Source organism: Taudactylus pleione, unplaced genomic scaffold (genome assembly GCF_031769625.1).
Source record: "Taudactylus pleione unplaced genomic scaffold, aTauple2 ptg000113l, whole genome shotgun sequence".
In the NCBI taxonomy this organism is placed as follows: Eukaryota; Metazoa; Chordata; class Amphibia; order Anura; family Myobatrachidae; genus Taudactylus; species Taudactylus pleione.
The window spans coordinates 10,791,224-10,814,081 of NW_028284515.1; the positions used below are offsets into that span (position 1 = coordinate 10,791,224).

Here is a 22,858-nt window from a genome sequence, read left to right on the forward strand (position 1 = left end):
ATTACTAAATATACATTGTTACTGTAAAATAAAATTAAGTTACATATTGTATTTTGCATGAACCTAACTGCAGTTCATTAATAAAAAAAAACTAGTACCCAGTGATGTATACGCTATATTTTTGGAAATAATATTTTGTTTGTAATTTGTACACAAAATGTGTTGGATAATTATTATACTGTATCTTGTATCAACTATTATTATAAATAGATTAAAAAACAACAACAACAACTAGTAGCCATATGTATGTACATTATAAAATAGACACATCATATTAATTCACATCTTTTAAATGCATGTAAAGCATAGAGGCTTGATACAATTATTATCTAACCTCTTTTATGAAGTGTTTCCAAAAACCTTTTTTGTCAAGTGTTATGCCATCTCAGAATCCCGCGCTTGTGAGAAGTTATTATGATGCCAGTGTCAGCTAGATAACTAATGCTGAAAAATGATACTTTGCTGGACTGAGAAAGTATATTGTAAACCATTTTCCATGTGAAAAGGTGAGACCATTATTCAGAAGTTGTAGGAAGGAGAATTTTAATTTGTGATTAAAATTTTTAGAGACATGTAAAGTGACGCTGTTAAACTCTTTACAGGTAATTAAGTGAAAGATAAATACTTTTTCGGCAATAAAGTAAATCTGGCCTCAGTTGTTACCCTGTCTTCAGTAGATTTGAATACATTACAGTGGCTATAAAAAGTATTCACCTCTATGGCATTTATTCATATTTCAATTTATTGATTAGTGTAAACTAAGCGGATTAACCAGAAATTGTTAGCACTAATCCAAGCAGAAATACTCTGTAATGTGAAATGAAAAAAATAAAAAACTGCAATGATTTTCATAGTTAATTACAAATAAAAAACAGACAATTGATTTCCACAAAAATATTCACACCCTTCTTTTAATATTTGGTTGAAACACCATTAGTTTCTGTTTGGTAAATCTATACCAGCTCTGCACATCTGGACAATTTAATCTTCTCCTATTTTACTTTGCAATATTGCTTATGGGATGGTTGGTGAACAGCTATTATATAATCATTGAACAGATTCTCAATGGCGGGATCAGGGACTGGACCATTACTGGGTCATTCTAGGATATTGAGTTTAATTGTATTTAAACACTTACATTGGAAGGTTGTCCTGCCCGAATATAAATATTCGACCAAGTGCTAGAGCAGGGATAGGTAAACTGTGGCACTCCAGCATCTGTGAAACTACACATCCCATCATGCCCTGCGACAGTTTTAGCATGCCCTAATACAAAAACTATGACAAGGCACCACAGCATCTGGAGTGCCATAGGTTGTCTACCCCTGTACTAGGGGGCATATTTACTGAAGCTAAAGGTGAAATGGAGGTGTAGCCGTAGCAGCCATTTAATGATAGCTATCATTTAATTAGTTCATTTTAGAAAAAGTTTTCTACTTTTTGGTTATATGCTGTGGGAAACCCCTCCACTTTTTCATTTTGGAGGCTTTAGTAAATCTACCCCAGGTCATTTGCAGTCTGCAGCAGGCTTTCCTCCAAATGTTTACTCCATCTTGCTCCATCCATTTTAATTTTGTCTTTGAAGCAGAATAGAATCTCTGTAACATTAAGTTCCCACTGTCATGCTTCATGGTAGGGCCAGTGCACTTAGAAGGTTACTCTCCCATTATATGCATGCTTAAGAACCCCAAGTCCAGACATCAAGGATATCCATGCTTAAGAATAGGTGACTAAATCAGTCATTTTGATTTAACAATCCGTGCTGAAGCATGGATATCCTGGACTGTTATGGTACCTTAAGGAGCGAGTTAGGGCAGCACTGTCTTTGAGTATTGCAATCAGGAAACTGTGAGTGGGTGAAGCTGGCAATGCCATTGGAGGGGAGAAGGAGGGATGCACCAACGGACGAAAGGCATAGCAGTTTGGTCTAAATCCTGACGGCTGAAGCCCAAAAAGGGACTTAAGATAGCCGTCGAAATACCGACGTCTATGTTAATCTCAACGTGGAACACAGAAGGAGGAACACAGAAGGATGCCTGTCCGAACAAGGTAAGTCCGGGGAGTCCTTAGTGTTAGCTGCGGGGGGGGGGGGGCGAGGCTTAGGTTACATAGCGGGGTTAGTGTTAGTTTTTTTTGGGGGGAAAGTTAGGGTTAGGCACCCCTAGGGGGGAGGGTTAGGGTCAGGCACCACTGGGGAGGGGTTAGAGTTAGGCACTAAGGGGGAAGGGTTAGGTTTAGGCATGAAGGGGGGAGACTTAGGTTTAGACACTAACGGGGAGGGTTAGGGTTAGGCTACAAGAAGGGAGGGTTAGGGGGAGAAAGGTGGAGGGTAAGTATACTTACCCGACTCTTGTCGGGATACCAACCATCGGGATGCCGCTGTCAGTATTGTGACAGGAGGCATGCCGAAAGCCACCATTACATACCCATTCCGTTTTATATGCATACAGACCTTTTTTCTTTCTATGTTGAAACTATCTTTGATCATCTCCTCTGAGGCAAGCTTGCCCTTCAAATGTTTTAAAGAACCCTCATGTTCCTGCAGCAGTTCTTCAGCCTTGTAAGACTTGCTCATAACCTCATGGTATAGATCTCGTTGTTGCTCTAGTTGTTTGCTTAGTTTGAGAACTTTCTGCTGAAGCTCCTCGCATGTCTGTGTTTAGGAGAGAGAGAGTACTTTCAGGTACTGATATATTATGTAAATAACACAGAGAAAAGACAGTCAGCGCTCACATGCAAGGGACAGTTATTACCACTAGCTGCTTTCCCGGAAGGTGTCCTAAACTCTCCCAATAGCAGAAAATACAAGAAAAAAGAGAAAAGCGCTCCGTGGTAAAGGGGTATATAGATGTAAGAATGTGTAAAGGATTTGTGGTCTGTGTATTGTGATCTTAATAGCTGTAGTGTTTAGTGTAAGTGGAGAATCTAAATTTTATGGTAAATATATATAAATATATATATGCACAGACATGTATACACATATATATATATATATATATATATATATGGTTCTCTTTTTTTTTTTTAAACAATTTCTTTTATTGAGACACTGCACATAAGCACAATCAAATACATCAAAATAACAATCACGTAAAGTATAAATATACATAGAATACAGTAGACATATAGATCATAATTGTTGTGAACATAATAGAGTAACAGTGTGTCTACCAAGGAAGAAAAAAAAAAAATCAAAAACCACACACACAGATATATAGCTTATGATAGCAGTACTCCACCATATAAACACTGTATATATCCTATTTATCAGAACATATTATATATCAGATAATATTTAAAACTTTCAACATCTGACTAATACAACCAAAAACAAATAAACAATACTATAACAAAAACAAAAACAAAAAGAGCTCTCTCCCAATCCTCCCCCCCCACCCCCAAAGGAACCATAATCACCTGTATCTGATGAAAACATATTAGGTCGTGGTAGAGTTGATGTCTATTGGTGTAATATTTCCAATAGTCTGGAGTAAAAACCAAGATGTATCCTTCACACTATAATATATTTGGCGCCGCATGTCGAGGGATAATGTAGATATATATGATTCCCACATATCAAAAAATTTCTCCACTTTCTTTTCCTTCTCTAAGACTACCTCTACCCAATCCATTCGAAATATGTTATATAATTTTGTTTTAAATAACACAAAAGATGGGGAGGAGGTCGAAATCCATTCCTGCAATAATGTTTTACGAGCAGCCGCATTAATTGCCAATAACAGTCTTCTGCTTCCTTTGCTAGCCCTCGTATCTGTAGGTATAATGCCAAAAATAGCCCACTCTGGAATGAAAGGGACATAATTGAGTAAAGCTGACTCCGCATATCGTTTGATCCGTAACCAAAACCCTCGGACTATTGGGCACGACCAAAAGCAATGATATAAGTCTGCATTATCTTCTCTGCACCTATAACAGGAATGAGAAACCGAACGTCCCATTAAAAAACTTCTATGCGGAGACAAATAGGCTCTGTGAAAAATGTTTAGAAACATCTCCACATATATTGTTGATGTTAAAAATTTACAGGAATAATTAAGGGCAGTCAATAACTCTTCCACTGTATACAAAGGAAATTTTTGAACCCACTGCGAAAGTCCCCTAGCATTGGACGCGTGATCCAAAGATATTTTAAAATACTGATAATAATTAGAAATAGCTTTCTTGAGTATCGGAGGCTTGGAAAGAAGGTCATCTACTGGATTATTCCAATCTTCCGCCACAAACACCTGGATTACTGAGTTGATATAATGCTGTGCCTGCAGGAAGGCCACGGGGAACCCCAACAAAGCATTATACTTTTCTGCAGCTTCGCTAAAAGATAAAACCCGACATGCTTCTTTATCTACCAAACAGCCTATTCTCTGAATGCCACCCACTCGCCATATTGTGAATGGATATGTCGCCTGCCCCGACTGAAAATGTGGATTTCTTACGAGAGGAAGAAATAATGATTTGTGTGAGTTAAGGCCCGCCTCTTGTCTTATCAAGTGCCATACTCGTTTTGTATTCCACAATAATGGATCAGTTTTAATTGTAGTTGGTAACTCCTGGTCACGGGAGTGAAAAAACGTAATCAAATCATCCTGGCCTAAAAACTCTCGCTCAAGTGATGTATTGGCATAATTCTCTGATCCATTTATCCAATCCGACAAATAACGGAACATAGCTGCTTTATTATATGATCTGATGTCTGGAAAGCTTATTCCACCATTCAATTTGGTTTGTTGCAATTTTAACAAACTAATCTTAGGCCATTTACCATTCCATATAAAGGACCTAAATATCTTATTTTAAAGACGCAGATCCTTAACTGTAATGAACAAAGGTAGGATTTGAAGCGTGTACATTAACCTTGGAAATGAAATAATTTTGATTAAGCTTGCGCATCCCATATATGACAGAGTGATATTCCTCCAGCCATCCAACTCGTCCGAAATTTTTTTTATAATGGGTCTATAATTAAAAGGATATAAATTTGCCAAATTGCTAGGAAGTACAATACCTAAATATGCAATCCTGTCTTTGGCCCATTTAAGTGGAACATCACTAGGCAGACATGGCAATGAATTGCGCGAACCCAAATAAAGTGCCTCTGATTTACCTATGTTCACCGCGAACCCTGATATTTCTTCAAAACTTTTCAAAAGCCCCAATATATGAGTTAGGCAGTCATGAGGATTTGCAATGTAAAGCATTATATCATCTGCAAATGCTGTTAATTTTATTGTTTTAGAACCAATTTTTATCCCTTTAAAAAGATCGTCCTTCTCCAGTATTCTAATCAGCGGGTCTATAGCTAGATCAAATAAGAGGGGTGAAAGGGGACACCCCTGTCTTGTACCTCTGAACATCTCTATAGGTGCACTAGTACAGCCATTTATCATTAGGGACGTCATTGGGGATAAATAAAGATATTTGATCAATCCGATAAATGAAGAGTTGAACCCACGCATTTGTAATACGTTAAATAGATGGGGCCATAACACTGTGTCAAAAGCCTTTGTCGTATCTAAACTTAATAGAGTGTTAGTAGAAATTGAAGATGCCCCAGCTGACACTGCCACTGCAGCAATAGCCGCTCTAACTCCTCGAACTGAATGACGCCCTTTTACAAAACCCAATTGATGAGGAGTTAGTAATTCTGGCAAAATAGTTTGTAAGCGACTTGCCATAATTTTAGCTAATAACTTCGCGTCTGTATTTAACAAACTGATAGGTCGGTATGATTCTAATTTTTGTACATCCTTTTGAGGTTTAGGGATCGATATTGTAGTAGTATTTGTAAAATATGGAAATGGAGAATTGTTGTCTATTATGTCATTAAACAAATCCACTAAAATCGGGGCCATCTGATGCCGCAATAATTTATAATATTCGTTTGGAAAACCATCTGGGCCTGGTGATTTCCCGAGTTGTAACTGTGAAATAACCGACAGCACTTCATCCAGTGTTATTTTCCCAGAGAGTGCCTCCTGTTGTTCTATAGTTAATAAAGGCAACAAGTCATCAGGGATCAAAGCATCATATCGAGATTGATCAAAAGGAAGATCTCTATACAAGTCCCTATAGTACTCTTCAAACTTACTCATAATCTCATTATTCGTAGTGAGTAAAGCATTGGTATGCGGATCTTTAATGGCTGTGATATACGTTCTTCTACGCCAGGGCTTTGACATGTTAGCAAGCAACTTTCCAGCTTTGTTCCCCCATCTGTAAAATTTATGCTTAGTGAACAGTACATCCTTTTTAGCTTGGGATAAAAGGTGCGATTCTAAGAGTTGTTTCGCCTGAACATATGTTTCCCTAGAAACATCAGTAGGGTCTGCTATATAATTTTGTAAAGCTAAAGTTGGGGCCTCTGACATTGATTTATACACAGCAACTTCTGCCTTCCGTTGGGAAGAGACAAAAGCTATGATCTGTCCCCGCATTACAGCCTTCGATGCACCCCAAAAAATTGCTGGTGTATCCCATGCCTCTATATTATCGTCTTGATAATTCATCCACTGTACTAGTAGGTGATCTTTAAATTTAGTGGACTTGTACAAATAAGACGGAAACCTCCAATGTTTCAAGCCCCTCGATGACTGCGTTAAACTCAAAGAAATTGTAATGGGCGCATGATCAGATATTAGAATTGAATGCAACCTGGAATCCTGTATGCTAGATACCAAGCTATCTGAGACCAGAAACAAGTCGATTCGCGACCAAGATCTATGTACTGCAGAGTAAAAGGTGTATGATTTATCTGTAGGGTTCAATAGCCTCCAAACATCTGTAAGTTGATGGTTTGCTTTAAAAGATTGGAATTGTCTCCATATTGCCATATTAGTTGATTGGGGAGTCGGTTGTCTGTCTAATGAGGGATCCTCCACTGAATTGAAATCTCCCGCCACTATCAATGCATAGTTAGTACGTTGCGCCAAGATGTCCATCACCCTTCCTATAAATTCTTGAGGTGAAACATTTGGTGCATACAAGTTTACCAGAGTATAACAGGTACCCTGAATCTCTACATCAATAATCAAAAATCTTCCATTAGGATCAGCAATGGTATTTATAATAGAATATTGCAGATTTCTTTGACCCAGTGTTACCAGTATTCATATCGTTAGACATGTCTTATCCAATACCTTGCTGTGGGACAAAACAGTCTAAGAACAAAATTAAGTTAAAACGTGGCATTCCATCCCAGCAAGCGGAGACCACCTTTTTTGAAGAATGCGAACCCTCCGGCCCCGGAGTCCCCCAGGGGGGGAGAGAGAAAACGAGAGAGAGCCAACAAAATAGAAAATTTAAGTGAAAATAATAAAAATTAAAAACAAACGATAGAAAAATAGATGCATTATACATTTCTGCGCAATGTCTCTTACACCCTTTTCTTTTATTTTCTCTCCAACATTTCAATGTGGTGTTCATCACTTGCAACTTGTGATTCACACCTGAACTACTTAATATCACTTATAAAGTAGCAAACAAAACGTATATCACTACACTAGAAAATCTTCACCAAAACGAGGAATGTTCCTTTATGTCAATTAGACGTGATGGTATTCAATATTAGTTTCTCGTTTAACAAAATAACATCAAATGTAAATGAATAATCTACTCTCAGGGATGATCGTGGTTACTTAGAAATTAGAGTCATACCCTAAATTAGTGTTATATCAGTTATCCAATCATCTGTTTGGTGATTGTTGCGGTGAGCGCTCCCTGTCTATACCTATATGGTTCTCTATTAAAGATAGATGTATGACATCAGGTAGGCAATAACTTGAGGCTGGGAGTTGACAAATAATTAGGAATTTTTCCAATGATTATTGCGGATAATGTCTTAATAATTAAAGCAATCAGTCTCTCTGATTCTGACAGGTGGGCAACAACTGTAGGCTGGGTGTTGTAAATTAAAAGATGATATAATATAGGCCTTATAAAATGCCAGAGAATAGGACCATCTGTCCTTATGTAATTGATATATAATAATACTGTCAATCTATCTGGCTATACAGGTAGACAAAAACTGTAGGCTGGATGTTGCAGTAGGAACTTTCTATTATGATGAAAGCTGTATGCTGTGGATGCCACCTCCTCTGTAGTCAATGCCACTTCAAAAATAGGAAACGCAGTATCAGGATGTCTTGTGACACTATATTGCAGTGTTAGGTAAGTGAGACCTACTTACCCTGGGTGGATGTCTGCTGGTCTGACTCCTCCTTGCGTCCAGGTGGGCTAGGTGCATGTGATCGAGGGATCCATAATTATGTAGCATACAGATAAGCCAGTATTGACTAAAAACTAATTTATTGAAAAATAGAATTGAACAAAATAACCATACACCGTATGGTATTATAATCATAAATAGTCAGCATATGTCAGATAATGACCCAACGCATTTCATCCCTATTAAAAACGTTTAGATAGGGAAGAATCTATGGTGATAGATACCAAACGATCCAAAATATTGAGAGACAAATTTGGGATCACGAACAAACGTAAATCTGTCAAGCAGACTAATCAGATTAAGACGACCAAGTGCATTAATCCTTCACACAAACTTACTATTCCATTACAAATTGTTAGTGACCAATCCACCAATGGAAATAATAAACATAAATTAGCTAATGGCAAATGGACAATTGGTGCGAATACTACAATATACAAAAAATTAAATCTTACATATCAGGAATGTATGAAGAGACTACACACAGTTCCTGCAATACAACAGAACACGATCAATCTGTTAGACCTATCAGTACACAGTCAATCATCTGGAGATGATAGCATGTCCACAGATGATAGTTTTTCAGTTTACTCCATAGAGGACATAGATTCTGAACATTTATCACAACTAGCACGCCAATCTTTTGAACGGGGATGGCAGGACCTTGTTGAGGACAACATCAGAAAGACCAGTTTAGAACCTGACCATCAGGACTCTTTAGAGCCTACACAGACTGTCACACAACCAATTATTCCAACAACCACAGAACCAAAATGGGGAGACAGCTTTTTAGACTTGGACACCAGCCACCACCAACAGAGAACGGAGCTCAGAGTAAAAAGGAAATTAGATCCACCAGACGAGGTTGTCGGGGAGGTCAAAAAAAGCAGAGTAGAAGAACAAGATTGTCTTCCAATCAACAACCAGTAGGCATCTTTAATTTAAGTGACCATCATCTGACTACACCACATATTACTTTACTCAATAAAGGACTTAAATTTGCTCCAACTAATAAACTAGATAAGTTTAAGACTTATCTAGACGTCAAGAACTTCACTAGAAAATTATGCCTCAAAAAATACTTCCTAGTCAAAGGCAAATGTATAGAGACAAACGCAATTACAGACAAATTCAAGCACACTAATTTAAGACCCAAGTCGACATTTAATCCAAGTTATATAAAGGGTTGTTGCATTAAAACCTTCGAAAAGGCAGTCTTGGAGGATATCAAGAAATTAGTACCACAATCGGTCCATCAAAGATCTAATATTTCCAAGGGAGAATGGGAGGCATTAAGAGAATTAGAGAAAGATAAGGGACTAGTGGTCAAACCTGCAGATAAGGGAGGTGGAATTGTCATCCTAAATAGGCTAGATTATGACAAAGAGTCATACAACATCTTGAACGATATCAACACCTATCAGAAACTAAATAGTGATCACACTAATAGATTTCAGCTCGAACTCAAAGCATTATTAGATGAAGGGAGGACCATTGGCATCATTAATAAACATGAGCACAACTTTTTATCAACTCCCAATCCAGTGATTCCGGTTTTTTACTATCTCCCCAAAATTCATAAGAACACCACTACTCCCCCCGGCAGACCAATTACTTCAGGGATCGACTCCATCACTTCTCCCTTATCCCAGTACATTGACAATTTTTTACAGGAGTATGTACAGCGTCAAAGGGCGTATTTAAAAGACACTACGGAGGTACTTCAATTGTTAAAGAATGTAGAGTGGGGTGAAGATCTCTGGTTGGTTATCAGCGACGTCACCTCACTCTACACGATTATTGACCATCAACAGGGCCTTAATAGTGTAAGTTACTTTTTACATAAAGATGGAGATCTGGATTTAGAACAATGCGACTTCCTACTATGCGGAATAGATTATATTTTGACCCACAATTACATGTGGTTCGATGGGAATTTTTAGTTGCAGCGGAGAGGGACAGCTATGGGGACCAAGTTTGCCCCAAGTTACGCAAATCTTTTCATGAGCCATTGGGAGGACAGTAAAATCTGGTCCTATGCGGGACTTGGGGCAAACTTGGTCCTATGGAAGAGGTATATAGACGATACGTTATGTATCTGGAGAGGGGATGAATTATCCCTAACAAAGTTCCTTGATTACATCAATGACAACGATAGGAATATAAAGTTCACCTCCAATTATAGTAGAACTAAGGTAGAATTCCTAGACCTCGAGATTTTTGTTAAAGAATCCAAATTACATACTAAGACACATTATAAACAAGTGGATGTTAACAGCTATATTTTTGCACACAGTAATCACCATCCGAATTGGATAAAGGGGATTCCCAAGGGGCAGTTTACACGCTTACGAAGAAATTGCACCAATATATCTGACTACAGAGAACAGAGTATAGATTTGAAACAAAAATTCAAGGAGAAAAAATACAATATGGAGGTAGTAGAAGGAGCATCTAAACAGTTGGAAGCTACACCAAGAGAAAAATTGATCGATCCTTCCAACAAGGTTCTGTCAAACACAAATGAGCAAGATAAAGTCTATTTTGTGACACAATATACTGGAGCATCACATAAAGTAAAGCAGATACTTAATAGACATTGGCACATTTTGGGTATGGACAATAACCTTAAAACCTTCCTACAAGCTAAACCAGATGTAGTTTTTTGTAAAGCCCCTGATATTAAGAGCAAACTAGTCCGAAATCATCTAAAGGTGGACAAAGGAAGCAGACAGGTTACCCTCGTAGGTGACAACATCAAAGAGGGTTTTTACCACTGTGGGAGATGTGGAAATTGCACCAGATTGGGTTACAAGAGCACAAAACCCACTTGCAAGATAGTATCCCACCAGACCAATAAGGAATTTAAAATCAGTGGAACCTTATCATGTGACAGTGACAATTTAATATACCTTTTGGAATGTCCATGCGGACTACAATACATAGGATGCACAACAAGGGCCTTTAAAGTCCGGATTTATGAACATGTGAGAAATATTTTAAGGGGTTTTGAAAATCATAGTGTCTCTGAACATTTCAAAAATATTCATAATTGCGACCCCAAAGGCCTCAAATTTTTAGAGATAGACAGGATGAACTACAACTGGAGGGGAGGCAATAAAATAACACAAATAGACAAATTAGAAAGTAGGTGGATTTATGATCTGCAAACATTACACCCTGAAGGTTTAAATATAGATCCTTAAGCTAATAAAGCCAGACGTGTGTTCCATCCGCACATGTATATTTCTCAATTAAGACACATAGGCAATTCTATTCCTCGTATTTGTGTCCTGGGTAGTATTGTTAAACCTGTGGCTTCCAGTGATGACTGACCAAATCATCAACTCAATTGATATACACATTCATTCATCATATTATTATAATTTTATTGATCTATCCGTATTAGCTATAAGATATGAACCTCTATGGCTGTATTTATTCTCATTTATTTCTATTAATTTTCTGTGGTCTAACTCTAGTTATGCAACCATATCTCCAATTAAACCTGTCTATCCGTATCATGTTCATCGATTATTATGCAGAGTATAAAATTAAGGCATAACTTTACCTTAGCTACGATCACACAAATAATGGCCTTTTCATTATATTTTAATCTATATTTATTGGTGCGTAAATAACAGAATTTATGTATGGACACACTATTTTCTTTTATACAATAGGCCTCTGCTATTGCATTTATTTATTTATTGGGTCTGTTTCCAATTCTGCTCTGTCTCCCAATCAATTTATTAAGTATACAAATAGGTACTCTCTCTTCGCCCCCTTGTTTTATTATCCACCGCGATCAGTGAATCAGGGACATAGCAACTGTTAGCTATGACCTGTCTCCGTCTGATCCAACACACCAAAGATGTCCGCTGTCATCGATGCAGACATACTGCAACAGCGTCACCACAAGGCCTGGCCACACTATGGGTGGACTCCGCTTATCCAAACAGTAGGGGACATAATCCTGCCACTGAAGTTTTACCTCTATATGCATAGACGCGCGATGTGCGCATGTGCACATCACGGAACCCGGAAGTGCGGCTCACCACCGCATTCTGGCGCTATTCACAGGATCACTGATCTATAAATAGAAGGTAGGGTTACAATAAGGACCTTTTGACCTTGAAGAAGTCCCACAATAGGGATGAAACGCGTTGGGACATTATCTGACATATGCTGACTATTTATGATTATAATACCATACGGTGTATAGTTATTTTGTTCAATTATATTTTTCAATAAATTAGTTTTTAGTCAATACTGGCTTATCTGTATGCTACATAATTATGGATCCCTCGATCACATGCACCTAGCCCACCTGGACGCAAGGAGGAGTCAGACCAGCAGACATCCACCCAGGGTAAGTAGGTCTCACTTACCTAACACTGCAATATAGTGTCACAAGACATCCTGATACTGCGTTTCCTATTTTTGAAGTGGCGTTGACTACAGAGGAGGTGGCATCCACAGCATACAGCTTTCATCATAATAGAAAGTTCCTACTGCAACATCCAGCCTACAGTTTTTGTCTACCTGTATAGCCAGATAGATTGACAGTATTATTATATATCAATTACATAAGGACAGATGGTCCTATTCTCTGGCATTTTATAAGGCCTATATTATATCATATTTTAATTTACAACACCCAGCCTACAGTTGTTGCCCACCTGTCAGAATCAGAGAGACTGATTGCTTTAATTATTAAGACATTATCCGCAATAATCATTGGACAAATTCCTAATTATTTGTCAACTCCCAGCCTCAAGTTATTGCCTACCTGACGTCATACATCTATCTTTAAAAGAGAACCATATATATATATATATATATATATATATATATATGTGTGTATACATGTCTGTGTATATATACATTTATATATATGTACCATAAAATGTAGTTTCTCCACTTACACTAAACACTACAGCTATTAAGATCACAATACCCAGACCACAAATCCTTTACACATTCTTACATCTATATACCCCTTTACCACGGAGCGCTTTTCTCTTTTTTCTTGTATTTACTGATATATTATGCACAAGGGATTATTAAATGTTATTTATATGGCACCTACATATTATGCAGCACTTTATAGAGAATACCTAATCATTCACATCAGTCCCTGCACCAATTGAGCTTCCAATCTATGGGCCTGATTCAGACCCGGTCGCAAGCGATGAGCGCTCGCAACCGGGTCGATGGTGGCCCGCAGCGCATGTGCACGACGGAGCCGGCTCCGTCGTGCACATGCGCAAGGCCCGGCTAGCGGCGGGCAATCCGTCGCTCCGGGTCTCGCACCAAAGGGGGCGAGCTGTCGATGTTGAGTGACAGCTCGCCCCCTTTGGTGGGCGGGCCGGGGGGGGGGGTGGCTGCCCAAACTGAGGCGTTCCCATGAGAACGCCTGCCGTTTGGGGGCAGCCCCACTGACATCACGTGTGATGTCGGTGGAGAGATTCCAGCTCTGTTAGAGCCGAAATCTCTCTGGGGCTTGCGGCCACGAGACCCTACCACAAGGGTCTCGTCACAAGCCCGATGGTCGCGATATTCTTGACCATCGCGACCATCATCATGGCCGCTCGCATTAGCTGTGGGAGGTCACCCACAGCTGTGCGAGCGGCCAAGAGGCCGATCCAGAAAAAAAAAAGCCCGGCCCTGATTCAGAGCGAGCGCTCCTCTGTCAGAGCGAGCGGCTCTGAATCAGGCCCTATATTCCCTTCACGGAAAGAAAGAGAGTATTCCTGGTCAGAACTAAAGTGTATTATATTTAGATAAATATTGTAATGACCAACAATTCAAATTTTGTTAGTATAAATGAATGTAAATTACTTACTTTGGTGCTGCAAAAAATACTCAAACTAAAGGGATATTCTTTTGCAAGAGCGCAAAGGAAAGAAGAAATTCTTTTGTGGGCGCACACTTAAATTACTTTATTAAAATGTAACTTATATTTAAATTCAAAATTAAAATAGGTATAAAGTAGCATGTAAATGTGTTCTAATCTATCATGAAGAGTGTCTCTAACTTTTAAGTCAAACTTGTCTACTCTCTCAGAATGGCAGGGAGGCTCCTGAAAATCGTGTGCTGCTCCTGGCTGCCCGGAATAGTGAACAAATCTCCCGTGCTCACCGCCATCCGCCCACAAGCAGCCTACTTACCCGGCAAAAGGGGGTAGTCCGGGAGGCCGTTAAATGATATTTGAACTGAATCGTGTCCCCGCTTCACAATTCTGATAATCACGGCATTGTGTAGCAGGGGCTGGGGACACAATGACACAATTCAGTGCAAATTCGTGCTATGTGCTTCCCGGACCGGCCACGATGAGGACGTCACAACTGGGTGGGCATTTACATCTGTGTCAGTCACTGGCAGCCTGTGCAGCATGTGCAGAGCCGTAACTAGACTTTGTGGTGCCCTGTGCCAGAAAAAGCATTGCCCCCCCCCTTCCCCATTTTTCAATAGAGACATAAGATAGTACACCCAAAAAGGGGCCATGGTCTCATGGGAAAATGTTAGGGAAGAGATGGGGGAGGCCAGGAGATGCTGTGGATAAAAGAAGAGGAAGCTACACGTGAGAATGATAATAAACAGGAAAATTGAGAGTCCCAAACAGTGTCCCCTGCCCTGCGGTGCCCTGTGCCATGGCACAGATGGCACTACCCTAGTTACGGCCCTGAGCAAGTGTACAGGCAGTCATGTGACCGCCTGCACACACAGCACGATGTGCAGATATATCTGCAGTGAATTCTGATGTAATGGTTTACAGTCTGTGAGTTCTAATGCCATCACTGCAGTGTATGTAAACTTGTGTATGTAAGGAGTAAATATTTTTTTTTGGGGGGGGGGATATTTAGGGCTCTATTCATCATGTAAAAATTGTGAAATGAGAAAATTTTGTTTTAAATTCTCATTTTACAATTACAAAAAATAGTGTAATTCATCATTTGTCTATAATAAAATTATCACTTCCGAAAAGTGCCTCCTTTTGCGGAGACATTAGTGTTCATTTTCTCCTTCTGTTTATAGAAATCCAGCTTCTGCTGGATGATTCTCATGATTAGCGTGGAAATGGAGCGGGAGCTGGAGCCAGAGCCCCACCCTCAAGACACAGAAGGGAGCGTCTTCTTTGGTAAGTTAAGGGGACACCGCCAGTGGGCAGTGGAAGGAGGCAGCAAGCAAGGGGACAGAGGCAGCGGGCAGGGGACAGAGGCAGCAGGCAAGGGACAGAGGCAGTGGGCAGTGTATAGAGGAAAAGGACAAGGGGGTGGAGGTAGCGGGCAAGGGACTGAGGCAGTGACCAGTGGACTGAGGCAGGGGACAGAGGCAGCGGGCAGGGGACACCCGGACAGACTGCTGCAACATTCAGGCAGACGGGCTGTGGATGGGTGAGCAGCATAGCGTGAGTGATATGAACAGATCACTCCGCTACACATGCTGCCGGCATCTTGTTAGCAGTGTTTAGCATAATAGGGAAACTGAACGCCATCTGAAGATGATGAACAGTTTCACTTTTAAACTCCAAAAATAATGCATTTTCGGAGTTTGATGAATCCCACAATTTTAACATCCCCATATTTCAGTATGGGGAGTGTGAACATTTCCAGGATAGTTTTTTAACAAGCAGATATGAGAGATATCTCCTTTGTTACAGGATTGATGAATAGGGATTTTACATTAAAATGAGAATTATGAAAACTTAGAAAAAAGCCTTTTTATTGATGATGAATATGGGTCATCTTAGACCTGAATTTGTGACCTGTGTAAAATCATGACTTCATGTGTTACAGAATTCCTCAGTCCAATGCCACTATTAAGGTAAGTGGTTGCCTTACCGTGTGTGTGTATATTGGTGTATATATTGGGCAGACTGAATAATTAATATCTTCTGCTGTTTTTTGCTATTCACCGTGGTAACCTCATTAAAGTTTAATATTAATAAATAGGAATTATGGTGTAATGCCCAGTACAAGTACAAATGTTGTATAATGCACTTTAAATATGTGGTAGTTGTATAAAATGTAATGTTATAAGTGTTGGGTTAGCTGTTTTGATGTTGAATCAGTGATTGCAATTCCCCATTAAAGGGTACTCTCTCTTATATTGAGGCCATATTTCCTCCTGCCTTTTTCATAGGTGTTGAGACCTTGACGTGTGTATATACAGTCCAGTATTGTGACTACTACTTACAGATTTCCAAGTGTGCTCACTACTGGAGAGTTCTTGGATCTTTTTCTTTACTGCTTCTTCGTTTCCAGGTACGGCTGTAAATCCATTGCTGAGCATTGTTGCCAGTTGCCTTATGAAGTTTTGGTGCAGGCTGTGAGAGGCTTTAGCCTCATAATCGGAGGTACGCAGAGTCCTGTCCATTTCCTTTATTTTCCTATCCTTTTCCATAAGCTCCTGATGGAGATTACCCCATTCTATGTGATTGTCCTTTAACTTCTCTTGTAGAATGCCCATTTCTATCTCCACACTCTTCTTGGCTTGAACAGCTTCATCTCTCTCCTATTTGCAAAAGAAAAAAATGGGCATTGTTATTTCAAAATCATCTGTTTGGCTTTACCCTAAAGTGACCCTTATTATCTTTTGACTTATTAGAGTATATGTCGACTGAGCATGTACAACTGCACCAGAAACCACAAGAGTGGCTGCATAGCAATAAAGACAGACGCTTTTAAATCTATCAATCTTCTTAGTTTTCCCCTGTTTGTCTTAGGGAAAGTAAAGGAGAAAAGTTGAAGATGGAAGGTTATTAATGAACTGACTGCTAAGTGCTGTCATGATGACATAAAATTGTATTTGTGCTTTTAGAAAGTGAAGGTTGCATAGACGTGAGATGAAATAAGAATCCTGGGGTTTTGCTGATTGGCTGTCTTGACAGCCTTGTTACTAGGCAGATTAAGTGGGTTAAGGGGTCAGGTGGTTGTTAGCTGACCAATGCTTTGAATTGTGGGTGTGCCTGTGATTAGGAGTATAAAAGAGGTGATGTGCATGTGATCTGCCTGTGCTGTGTCTTTAAAGATCCTTTTTGCTAGTGTCGATAACAGTCACAGGGCTATATAGAGATAATTTAAAAAATGGTTATTAGGGACCTGTGGCTATTATGTATTTAAGTTACATATTTTAAGCAGACAAAGCTATATTACTGTACATGTGTACTTTATACTGTGCGCAAAATAAATGGCAAGATTAAGGGGTTGATGTATCAAGCAGTGTAGAGAGTGGACCAGTGGAGCAGCTGTCCATAGCAACCAATCAGCTTGAAGGTAGCATTCATCAAGTACAGTCTATAAAATAGAAGCTGATTGGTTGCTAGGGGCAACTTCACCACTGGTCCACTCTTTTCACTACTTGAGACATGAACCCCTATTTGTCTAGATGATTACTTATTAGACACACTGGGGCATATTCTGAGTCATACAGATCTCTGGGCCTGATTCAGAGCCGGACGCTCTGACAGAGCGCTCGCTCTGAATCAGGGCCGACCTTCTTGTTTTTTAGAGCGGCCTTCTCTCCCACGGCTATAGCGAGCGGCCAGGAAGATGGTCGCGATGGTCAAGACCATCGCGACCATCGGGCTTGCGACGAGACCCTTGTGGTTGGGTCTCGTTGCCGCAAGCCCCAGAGAGCTGAAATCTCTCCCACTGATGATGTCAGTGGGGCAGGCCCCAGATGGTAGGCATTCCCATGGGAACGCCTCCGTCTGGGCAGCCACTCTCCCGGCCCGCCCACCAAAGGGGGCGTGCTGTCACTCAGCATCAACAGCACGCCCCCTTTGGTACAAGACCCGGAGCGACGGTTTGCCCGTCGCTATCTGGGTCTCCCACATGCACATGACGGAGCCGGCTCCGTCGTGCGCATGTGCAATGGGCCATGTGCCACCATCGACCCGCTTGCGAGCATAGCGCTCGCTCGCGGGTCTGAATCAGGCCCTCTGTGCACAGACTCAAAAGATGAGTGTTGGCCGGCAGTGCATGCGCAGAGGCGAATCGATGCAATTTTTGCATCTCAGTCCTGTTCTGAGTCATACAGGAATTGCACGTATCTGTCTATGTCGTCAACTGGGCGTCAAATAATGCGAGCGCATGTAACCTATCTGACTTCTGGGAGTGTCATGGGTGTATATCAAGAACTCCGCGCAAGTCGTGCATACAGAAAAGGGACACCTGTTTCTGACGCATCTCTTGCACCCATCCTGGGGTTGGTGTAAGTGCAGATACTAATAATGTTGGTTGTTGCGGCTGGCGTAAAACAGTGGCTGGCACGGGTTTGCCACGCACAGACCCCAGCATTAGATGAATGGAATCTCACTTTGGCATAAGGTAGTAAATCAGGCTTCCGCGGCTGCCCGCTACTAGGGCCACTTTGTATGTGACTCAGAATCAGCCCCAGTGTTTCAGAGTTAGGGCCAAATTCAATTAGAAGTGAAAAGTCAGTTTCTGTGATACTTTTTCGCTGATGACGTCATTTTCGCCGATTCCATTTATCCCCGTATTCAATTTGTCCGACTTTTCGCTGGTGCGAAAAGTTTGCGCCTTGTAACCAGCGAAAAAGTTTTGCCAATGGATACCCAGTGGAAAAAAGTGCAGAATTCGGATTTTGGGGTGCAAAATTGTGGCAACCCCTCTAAACCCTTTTTACACCCCCCTTGATGCTAATTGCATCAAAAAACGATTAACAAACACAAAGGACAGCCCAAAAAAGCACTTTGAATAGGCAGAAAAAATCAAAGTGGGGGTACAGAATCAAAAACTAGCGAAATAGCCTTTGGGGGGGCTTGGAAGTATCGGGGAGGTTATTTTTTATTGCAGGTGCTTTGCTGAAAGTGCGTTTTTGGTGCTTTTTAATGCCTGACTTTAGCACCTTTAAAATATGCTTGCTCCCATTTTCATGTACCCCAAATTTGATGGAACTAGTTATTTCCCCCCAAAAAATTTGCCAAAATGCTATTATTCAGTACTGTGCCAAAGATGCTAAATAGCGCCTATCGAGACCATTCAAAGACCCCAAATACCTTCAGCAGGGCTAATCGGGGGTACCCATAGTGAACCCCCATGTCAGAGCATCTTTTGGGGGGTGTCAGGCTGATTTCCCCAAAAATGACAGCACTTTTTGCCTGTTTGCGTTTCGCTGGGTCCCATTTTCACTGATTTGAAAATGAATGCGGGGAAGCGTGCGATACTTTTTTGCACCTGAAACCAGCGATGATGGCGAAAAGTCCGGCAACTGACTTTTCATTTCTAACTGAATTCGGCCCTTGGGCGCAAATGAAAAAAGGAGCAAAGAAGGCGCAGTGTGCTCCAGGAGCAAACTATGCTGCAATGCAAGGGGTACAACAAATGCATTTATATTTTTGCATGCTGGGAAAATACTGGCTGCTTTTGCATGTAGTGAACGAATACTGGGCAGCTTTGTTTTTATACTGAAAATGTACAATTAAGCTAGATCACACCCTTTCCCAACTTTAAATCTGCCTGCACACTTTAAATCTGCCCCTCATGCAGTGCAACCTGATGCAAAATGCTCCTTTTTTAAAATTTGCTCTTACATCTGAAACATTGCCAGATAGTTATTTTCTAAACATAGCTGCCATGTATTGCAGATATATAAAGTTAAGGCCAGTACACACTACGATGTCTAGTATGTACCAACCTCGTTAGTGACGGGACCCGGTGTACGCACTTGCCGATGCCAGGAGCGGCAGAGTTACAGCGTTTGGCGAGGGCCATGCTGCCCCGCTGACGATATCACACACTGGACATGACATGCAGGTCTGACGGGCGATGTCACTGACGACGCGTAGTCAGCGACATAGCCGGTACACACTGGCCTATGTGTGTACCGGATCGAACAACATATTGTCTAGTGTTTACCCGGCATTAGAGCTAGACTGCTGGCCCATGCAATAAATGAGTTAAAGATACTAGTTCTAAACAAATCAAATTTATAGGAAAATACCGGAATCGGTATGTAATGCCGGCTGTCGGAATGCCTCCTGTCAAAAAACCGACAGCTGCATCCTGATGGTTGGTACCTAACCCTCCCCCCTTAGAGCCTAACCCTGCCCCCCCCCGAGCAGTGCCTAACCCTACCCCCTAGGGGTGCCTAACCCTAACCTCCTCCCCCAAAACCTAACCCTGACCCTGCTACGCTGCCTACAGCTAACATTCCCCCTCCGCGGCTAACAGCTAAGGGCGCCCCAGACTTACCTCATCTGGTGCTGGCGTCCTTCAGGATTCCAGTGTCGGGATTAAGATAGGTGTCGGTATTTTGACGCCTATTTTAAGTCCCGTGTCGGACTTTCAGCGTCGGGATTCAGATCAGCAGCATTCCGTCTGCCGGTCTGTTAACTACATCCCGAAAATACCATTGTAGGATTTCTGTAACACAGAAACCAGTGACCCCCGCCATGAGCTACTTATACCATCGTACCCAGGGTGCCGAGAGGGGGGTTGTTACTCTTTATAAGGGCCTGTTGGAGGGGCCCGCATCCTGCACCCCCCTGCCTACATTTCCCATCCATACTTCCAGCATGGAGAGAAAGGACTGACTGCTGCAACAGCCTCTCTCTTTCCCCCCACACACACCGGTGCCATCCCTCTGCGTAAGGAGGGGGTCTGGCCACACTTCACTCAGTTGGCCACACCCCCTCCCAGTACCGGCAGAGCTGTCTGCGGGCCTGGCCATACTCCCATTCTATGTGCCTCCAGGCATGAAATCCTACAGAATGTTGAAGTCACTGAGGAGTGCCAGGGGAAATCATGCTTGTTTTATAAACTAGGGAAAAAAAGATAAAAAAAAAAAAAGAGACTTTAAGAGATCTTTGTAAATAATTGTGTTAATCCTTGTGGTCTTCTAATACACAGATAATTACATTGCCCTAGATAATTGCTAGAAACTTTCAGCTTTACCGTAACTTTTCTTTAACCTCCTCTGTATTTTACTAGAAAACGAGTAACACACAATTTAAGATTGAAATGTGTGACCAGACTCATGACAATACAGGTCACAAGTGCGGTTCTGTCTACAAATCAACAGAATGACATGAAAAGTGACCTTATAAAATGAAGAGATAACAATTTGTTCATTTATCTCCTCATATCCACAGCGCTTGCTGTAATGCACAACCATGGGTTATGTAGACCCTATGTCACTCAAGATGGACACAAAGAAGGAGCCATACTCTGCTTTGCTTCACAGAGGTGTTTTGACTGTATTGTGCTTTCCAGGGAACAAACACCAGGATCCTCTCTCACCCTTTTCAGGGATTTCAATTCCGCAGGAAAATCAGTTATGGCCTTTTTATGTTTTTCTGTCTCCGACACCAATTTCACTATAGTGTCCCGACTGGCTTTAAACTCTAATTGATGACTGGCCAAGGCATCTTCAAGACTTGCTATTCTGGATTTTTGCAGAATATATTCTTTCAGTAATTTCTCAACCTTGAAGACAAAATAAATGCGATTATCACGATGTCGAAATCATTGCTCAATATGATCACACATGTTCACAATACAACACACTATACAGCGCCAGAAATTAAGTAAATGTAAGGCACCACGTTTTTCTTTTAGGTATAATTCTATACTCTTTGTGGTAAAACATAATGACATATCATTTCTTGTACCACAGCTAATAGAAACATTGTAAAAGTCAAGGGGGTTTTAGCTTATCGGCGCAGTTGTCCTGCCATGAATATATTAATAAACTGCCCCGAATCAACATCCGTTATTGCTGCCAATAGCGATGATAAGAGACGCTAGTTTTCAGGGCAAATAAATATGCGCCTTAATCCATAATAATACAGGTTTTTTTTTTTAGTAATCGAACAGGAAATAATTATATAATTGGAATCCACAAACACTAAAGGCCAATACTACTGCTCGCTAGGGATGGCTATTGATGGTTTGCAGGGTGCCGTTACCTGTGCCCTGGGTGGCGGCACTGCTCTCACATCCCGAGTTACGGCCCTGTGTGCAAGAACTGTGTCTCTCTTCCACACTTATTCCCTGCTCCCATTCCTGATTACGGAACTTTTTTTGGCCTACACTCACTCTGTGGAATGTGCTCCCTCAGCAATACTTTCCTCTAGACTCCAAACCTTTAAGCATTCCTGAAAATTCACCTCTTCAGGCAAGCTAATCAAATTCTAGAAACACCCTTCATACGGTGTTCTGCCCAATTAATAACCCTCTACACAGTTCAAAGTAACAAATGGCTCCATTTATCAACAATACGCTCACTAAAGGGGTTATGTTATCCTTCCAATATTTAACAAGGAGCGGTAAGCCAAGATTACTGCTGCTTGTCACCGTATCACTCTCGCCATCTTCAGCTAAGCCTTCCTGGCATGGCCGGGTCCCCGCAGGGTGAAAGTGTCATGTTCATGGCACAAAAATTAGTCACTGGCAGTGATGGGCTGACAGCAACAGAGCAGAAGAAACCTCTGAGGAGGGAGATCGTCGCTGGACCTCACTGGAGAGGTGAGTAATGCTGAATACAGTGGCATATTTGTTAGTATCGCTGCAATGTTAAATAAAATATGCCGCTGGTAATAAGGTACGTTGATAAATTGAAGCCAAAATCTACAGGTGTCTTTCT

At 41.0% G+C, this 22,858-nt stretch overlaps 1 protein-coding gene across 2 annotated transcripts in view; it reads right to left on the minus strand.

Moving 5' to 3' along the window:
- The window catches only part of LOC148525094 (coiled-coil domain-containing protein 170-like), an 89,419-nt gene that overhangs the window by 14,030 nt on the left and 52,531 nt on the right, over positions 1-22,858 (minus strand). For both annotated transcript variants that reach the window (XM_088471324.1, XM_088471325.1), the window contains 3 exons: positions 21,514-21,699; positions 16,445-16,762; positions 2,453-2,653 (listed from right to left, as the gene is read on the minus strand). In XM_088471324.1, coding sequence (XP_088327450.1) covers positions 2,453-2,653; positions 16,445-16,762; positions 21,514-21,699 — 705 coding nt within the window. The remainder of the gene's footprint in view (positions 1-2,452; positions 2,654-16,444; positions 16,763-21,513; positions 21,700-22,858) is intronic.